This window comes from Grampus griseus (genome assembly GCF_964374135.1).
Source record: "Grampus griseus genome assembly, chromosome: 1".
Lineage (NCBI taxonomy): Eukaryota > Metazoa > Chordata > Mammalia > Artiodactyla > Delphinidae > Grampus > Grampus griseus.
The window spans coordinates 66,519,485-66,526,977 of record NC_139017.1 but is presented as its reverse complement, the minus strand read 5'-3'; the positions used below and the strand labels follow the sequence as shown (position 1 = coordinate 66,526,977).

Here is a 7,493-nt window from a genome sequence, read left to right as displayed (position 1 = left end):
TTTATTTCTTCTAGACCCTTGTTAAATGTTTCTTGTATTTTCTCCATTCTGTTTTGGAGATTTTGGATCATCTTTACTGTCATTACTCTGAATTCTTTTTCAGGTAGGTTGCCTATTTCGTCTTCATTTATTTGGTCTTGTAGGTTTTTTACCTTGCTCCTTCGTCTGTAACATATTATTTTGTCATTTAATTTTTTGTTTTGATGGGTGGTGTCTTACTGGCTATTTGGCCCGAGACGTCCAGCAATGGAGTTTGCAAGCAGTTGGATAGAGCTGGGTCTTGGTGCTGAGATGACCTCCGGGAGGCCTCAGTCTGATTGATATTCCCTGGGGTTTGAGGTTCTCTGTTAGTCCAGTGGTTTGGACTTGGAGCTCCCACCACAGGAGCTTGAGCCCAACCTCCGGCCTGGGAACCAAGATCCCACAAGCATGTTGCAGGCGAAGTAATGGTCCCCCAAAGACATGGACATTGAAATCCCTGGAACTGCCCAGCCGGTGTGTAGCAAGGTGGACCCGGAGCTGCTGGAGGGGCAGGGCGGTGGCCTGAGATGCACAGGGTGGCCTGGTGTCCTCCAGGTCAGAGCCAGGCCATCTGTGCCACCTGCGCCACCCAGTGCACCAGGGACTCTGCCTGGGCTTGACAGGCGTCTACCCTGGTAGACTTTTTTTTTTTTTTTTTGTGGTACACGGGCCTCTCACTGCTGTGGCCTCTTCCGTTAAGGAGCACAGGCTCCGGACACTCAGGCCCAGCAGGCATGGCTCACGGGCCCAGCTGCTCCGCGACACGTGGGATCTTCCTGATCCAGGGCACGAACCCGTGTCCCCTGCATCGGCAGGCAGATTCTCAACCACTGCGCCACCAGGGAAGCCCCTGGTAGACTTTTTAATGATGGCCGTTCTGACCGGTGTGAGGTGGTACCTCATTGATTTGCATTTTTTGCATTTTTCTAATAATTAGCCTCACCTCTTTCTTTCTTTATTTATATATATATTTTTTGTGGTATGCAGGCCTCTCACTGTTGTGGTCTCTCCCGTTGCGGAGCACAGGATCCGGACGTGCAGGCTCAGCGGCCATGGCTCACTGGCCTAGCCGCTCCGCGGCATGTGGGATCTTCCCGGACCGGGCCACGAACCTGTGTCCCCTGCATCGGCAGGCGGACTCTCAACCTCTACACCACCAGGGAAGCCCTTCACCTCTTTCTTGAAGTCTTTCCTGACCATGCTGGTGCCAGTGAGTTTTCTCCTTCCCTTTCCTCCCATGACACTTAGAAATGGTGCCTCTCACTTTTTACTTTGATCATACTTAGATTACCTTCTGCACTTAAAAGTGTCTGTTGCAAAAAAAAAAAAAAGTGTCTGTTGCATTAAAGGTGTATATACCTCTCTTATAACCCCTGCTACCCCTGGGAAACTATTATAGCAGGAATATTTGTTAAATATTATTTTATTGCCTTTGATGGAAAGGCTTTTTGACCCAAAGTTGTCGAATCAATAAATATTTCTCACCTGAAATATTAAGCAGGGCTAAGAAGCCCAGCTATTAACTTTAACTTGAAAAATAATCTTTTGAATTAGAAGCAGGGAATGGCTACACCATCCGATTCTTAGAATCTTAGAAGAATTCTTAGATTCTTAGAAGAATGTATAAGAAAAAGGGAAACCCAACCTTCTTTCTTCAACCCAAAATTCTTCAGATCTTGTTCCTTTCTCTAGATCTCTTAATTGTCCACAAGTGTTCCAAAAGGAAGAAGGCTGTTAAGCAGTCTGCAGGCCCTCTGAAAATAGCCATACCCTTCGATCTGTTTGTTTCATGCCTTTCTGGTCCTGGGGTGTGTGAGGAAAGTGCTACGGAGGTAGGGATCTCCTGCCACTTCTTCCTACTCAACATGCATTCCCTCTTCCTCTAATTTTGCCCGCACTAGTGAGCTGTTGAGGAAAGCTTGTAACCCAAAAGTTATACCTGTCTGGGAGTTGATTAGAAAAAGTATTCCATTTATAAAAATATAACTTGCATAATTTTGTAGAAAGATTTACCTTTAAAACAGAAATAAATGACTCAATAAGAAATGCGGCTTGCCCTTATAAAGGGGGTTAAGTGGGGGAGTCAGTTTCAATTAAGGGGAAAAAGATGTAGGCCAGCATCAGAATATGGGATACCTTTAAGAATAATCTTTTTTTATGGGGCAAACATCCTAAACTTTTGCTTATATAAGAAAAGATCATAATAAGCCAAACTTGGATCAGAGACTATTAGTGATAGAGGATGTTTGGGGGGTGGCAGAGAAATCATTTAACATCTTTACTGCCACCTGTTAAAATGGGCTAATGATTTCTAAATCTATATGCCTGGGGAAACAGTGTCAGGTAAAAATGGTGCCATGAAAAAATAATTGGAGCTTTTTGGAGTTAACTGTTAGCTAATGGAAAGAAATCATTACATGTTGTTAATATTTAATACTATTATTTATATAAAGATTTTGTGAGTTCTGTGTGTGTATCCGAGCAGTACTGAGCAAGCTGACATACTCTTCATTCTTTGTTGGTTATAGTCATGAAAGGAGTCTTAGGACTTACTGCTCTATGACCTACACAAGCTATTCCCCTTGCCAGCCTCAGTTTCTTCATCTGTAAAATGTGGATACTCATAGTACCTGCTTCTTACGGTCAAGTGAGACAATGCACAGGAAGTGCTCAGCATAGAAAAGCAGGTATTTTATGATCAAAAGCCAATTAATTTTCTCAGTTCCAACTGTGTGCTACAAATAAAGTTTGCTGGTAATTTATTTTTAACCCATATTCGTGTGATGAAACGATTACTGAGTTAGGAGATCTAGTCTATAGTGATGATTAGGCAAATTACTTAACCTCTCTGGGTTTCTATTCCTTTGGCTTTATGAAGGAGCTGGATTAGAGGATCTCTGAGTAGTTTCCAGTTCTAAAGTTCTGTGTTAGGATTTTTTCCAATTCATTTTTAAACAAAGTTTTAATAAAATTTAACATAGGAAGTATTGTATGCTTTAGCAATTTATATTTTAATTAAATGTACTTCAGATTAAAATTGTATTGTGCAATGTTTAAAATACAGACGGATATGGAAAGTGATACACGTACCTATCATTCACTTTAAGAAATAAAACTTAAAAAAAATTTGGAAAGGCTGTGGGTGAAATTCACTTGTATTTAAAGGTGCAAAAACAAGATTGAAATCACTGCTTAAAAAAAAGGAAATTACTTTGGATGCCCATTGTTTCTGGAAGAAGGTTGTTTTTGTGCCTGTTTGGCTCTGACGTTATAGTAGGTGTAGGTCAAAGCAGAGGACAGTCCTCTTCTTCTGGGAACATTTCACCTAACTGAAGTGGAATAAATATAGTTTAGCAACAAAATACACCTAAATAAAACATGGACCTTGCATTTGATATGCATGTCGTTTGCAATAAGAAAGAAGATTTTCATGACAATCCAGGCCGATGGAAACACTTATTGACAAAGAATTGGATTCAAATTCTGGCTTCTTTCTAATTTAAGTGTGTGACCTTGGGCAAGTTATGTAGCCCTCTCTGCCTCAGTTTCTTCATAAAATGGGGCTTACCTAAGGGTTGTTGTGAATAATACATGAGATGATACAGGCAAGGCTCTAAGAACAATGCCTGACACATAGAGAAATCTCAATGAATATTAGCTATTATTATTATTCAATTCCATAAATAATTATTGGATGTCTACCATGTAGTAGTCTCTATACTAGATCCTGAAATATCTTTGGGGATTTAGCTTTTTGTGTCTGGTCTACAAAGAATGTGTTACAGAGTTAGATATGAAATTCTGATAAATGTAGCAGTCCAGTGGGACCCAAGTTAATCTAGAAAAAAAGGCCATTTGGAGTTCAGAAGACTTTTTAAATTCAGGAGGGAATATGAGATGTAAATGAAGTACTTAAAGTCTTGCCTTTTAGTTGTTGAGTTCCTGTGCCAGGTTTTAGAGAATGCATTATGATGCATATTAAAACCACGGTGACATTCAAAGAGTCAAACATGCCTGATTAGACTTTCATGTCCTGTATTTATGAAAAGGTTAGTGGTGCATTTCCTCAGTGCAAATTATTTTTGGTTCTTACTAATATTTATGAATAAAGTCTATACACCATAATATATGTGATTAATTTTAGTCATCAGCTTGATTTTATATAAGGAGATATCCCAGAAGATGCTACATCTTGAGCAGTAATTTCAGCAGATAGGGAGTAGGCAATATATAGGAAAGGGCAATTGCATGTTAGCACTATGGGACAAAATCAGAAATATAATTATGGCAATAATGCATTCTCTTACATAAATTTATCATTGAAGTAGTATAGGAAGACATGCCTTTTGCAAGTAATTTCATTGTGATGCTTTATGGTGACGCCAAACCTTGACTATACAACAAGCAGTCAATGACGTTTAGGTTTCAGGTTGCCCTGGGTGGATGTGTCCACAAGGTATTAAAAGCGGGTTTAAGTTGATGAATTCAACAGAGGAGCTGACCATCTGGTCTCAGTGATCTCAGGTTGGGCTGGCCTTGGCACCGGCCTGTTTGGTTGCTTTTGGTGACTCTGGGGTAACATTAAGCCATGTAAATCATAGTTATCATGTACCTCTACCCATGCGGTTTGATAGATACTAAATAATTGGTCAGTAACTGCCCCTTTGACCTCCTCCTTTGCACATTTTTGCCTGGCAAAAAACTCTTGATGTAAAGGAGAAAAGTGAATGGGCCTCCTTTTAACAACAGGCAAACTGAACTCAAGCACTTACTAAGATAGGAAGAATAATATAAGACAGAAATAACTTGGAAGCTCATTTTGTCCATACCCGGTTATAGGTTGTTCAAGAAAATAAAAAGGTGATGGATTCTTTTGTCCTTAGTACTCTTTTTTGGCCTACTCCATTTCCACAAGGCTGATGGCTTTTAAATACTAACACCATCCCCAAAGGCATCTCCACAACCCCCCAATACACAAGTCACAAATCACTGCTCAAAGGGACGAACACAAAGCACTTGCGATACTCTCCCATTTGGGTGCAGTCTTGATTCTCCAGAGAAAAGGGGACTCTCAGTGCAGATCTGCATATATATATATGGGCCAGGACTTGGGCCTTCCTGGTAAAACATAAAAACAAAACAATCAACACCGCCCCTCCCCCTCCCAAAACAAAAAACAAAAACAGAAAATCCAAGGCGCCGCTGCTGCTATCAGTAGCTTGGCTCAGACTCTGACTGCCAAAAACAAAAACAGGACTGAGCCCGGGTTCCTGAGACCCCGGCTGCCTAGGGCCGGGGCGAAGTTCCCGGGGTCTGGCCGCTGGACGCGGGCAGGGCCGGGCGCGGAGCTCTCGGGGACTTTCACCTGCTCGGCGGGCAGCGCGGGGGCGGACCCGGCGGCGGGCGGGGCCTGGACGCCCCGCGGGAGGAGCCGGCCCGGGCCCACCCCGCAGGAGGAGCCGCTCGCCCGCGGCTGATCCGGCGTCTCCGTGACAGGCACCCCGCTCCGCTGCCGCTGCCGCCTTTTCTTCCTTGTCCCGGGCTGTCCGCGCCACTGCTCCCGGGCCAGTGCCGCGCCCAGTCCCGCCGCGGGCCGCGCGCCCACTGCTCCCCTCCCCCAGCCCGGTCGTCGCGCCGCCAGCTCCCGCCGCCGCCCCCGCCACCCTCCTCGCCGGTAGGAATTGCGCGGCCACAGCGCCGCTCGCGTCGCCCGCATCCGCGCCGCCCGCTGCAGCCCGGCCCTCGGCGTCGCTCCGAGTCCCGGCTTCCACGGCCGCCGCGCGGCCAGGGCGCCCCTCCGCTTGCGCCCCCTCCGCGCGCCGTCGCCCCCAGCTCTCGCCTCCCCTCTCCTGGGTCTCGCCAGCCCCTTCCTGCCACCGCCGCCGCCGCCTCTGGAGGAGCCGGTCCGCCGCGGGTCACCATGCCCAGCAAAACCAAGTACAACCTTGTGGACGATGGGCACGACCTGCGGATCCCCTTGCACAACGAGGACGCCTTCCAGCACGGCATCTGCTTCGAGGCCAAGGTGAGGGGGCCTCAGGGAGGGGACTGCCCCGGAGGGGCATGTGTGAGTGGACGGGATGCGCAGCCATCCCGGACGCAGAGCTGGTGGGTTAGGCTGATTTGGGGGCCTTTCTGTTAGGGAGGGTGACTCCCCTTCTCTGTATAGTATTCCGCGGGCTCCTGCCCAGAACTGCTGAAGAGCAACTGCAAAGTTTGAGCGGTATTGCTTCACCCCCCTCCTCCCACCTGCAGACTCCCCCATCCTTACCCATCCAGGACTGATTGAGTTACTTCCCGGATCCCTTCTTCTGAGGAGGAGAAGCCAGTGGGTGAGCGCAGCCTGGACGTGGTTCTTTAGAATCGGTTTAGGGAAGCTTTGGTGTTATTTAACCTGTTGGGATCCCTTGGGAGAGGTGCTTTCAGGAAGGTCTTTTAAAGGGGGAATACCCGCTTCCTGATTGAAGAAAATAATACAGGGGTGGTTTTTGTTTTTAGATTCCAGGTAACCCCGGCCAGGTGTCAGAGTCACTTCCTAAACGCCTTATTTGCCACGACTCCTTTGCAAGTGACAGTCATTGAAGGGGGGAGGTGTGGTGAAAGCTGCCCGGTTACTAGTTTTGTGGCTTAATGTTAAGTTTCAACAGCTAGTAGGGGACCGCTGCCGAAGAATTTATCGGGGGTGACTGGAATTTTCAGCTCAAAGCCCCAGGTCCATCCTTGGGAGAGGGGGCGGGGCGGAAGCCTCTGTACTGCACCATGAGGTGTGAATAAGGCTGCCCCCCCCCCACCGTGATGCACTTCCCAGAATGAGGAGTTCTGGTTTCTGAGATTACAGCTGGGGTTCCTGCTGCTTATCACAGGGGAAGAGTGTTTCTCCTCTTCCTTCATGCAGCTTGACGCCCTCCCCCCAAGACTCAGGGATGCTCAGCACCTACTGTGTGCCTGTCACTGGTAAGTGACAGAAAATACTACCCCTCCAAGTAGGTTGTGTCTTCTGGTTTTGAAAAGGTAGTACTGTCGATGTGGAGAGAGTCTTCATTCCCTTTTTCTCCTTAATGGCTTTGTAGATGGCAGGGTGTTAGCATCTCAGGCAAGGGTTACTCCATCAGGTAGCTATTTGCTTCAGTTCTTGAGACATCTTTTTGAGTGTCTGATATGAGTCCAATGTGGTCAGTTACTTTCGATTGTTCTTCCTTCTCATGGAGATGTGTGAGTTGTTAAATCTTACTTTTTTTTTTTCTCCCTGAATAACCTTCCCCCAGCCATATTTGCTAGAGCTAGGAGGGCACCCCCTGTTTCCCCAGACATCAAACCCTGCAGTGGAATGCAGAGCTGAATTACTGGGTATGGCTGGGACCAGAGTGGGGCTGTAGCCAAGATCTTATCTTGCTTCTCTCAGAATAGAGCTGGTTGGTCTAATATAGGATGTTTGGGTTAATTTTTGTCCGGGCCTGTTGCTTTGGTGAGCA

At 46.3% G+C, this 7,493-nt stretch overlaps 1 protein-coding gene across 3 annotated transcripts in view; it reads left to right on the top strand.

Annotated features, from left to right (window-relative positions):
* Positions 1–5,941: 5,941 nt before the first annotated feature.
* Positions 5,942–7,493, top strand: part of NOS1AP (nitric oxide synthase 1 adaptor protein) — a gene marked incomplete at both ends in the record, with an annotated part of 288,950 nt that continues 287,398 nt past the window's right edge. For all 3 annotated transcript variants that reach the window (XM_082653376.1, XM_082653374.1, XM_082653375.1), the window contains one exon: positions 5,942–6,046. In XM_082653376.1, coding sequence (XP_082509502.1) covers positions 5,942–6,046 — 105 coding nt within the window. The remainder of the gene's footprint in view (positions 6,047–7,493) is intronic.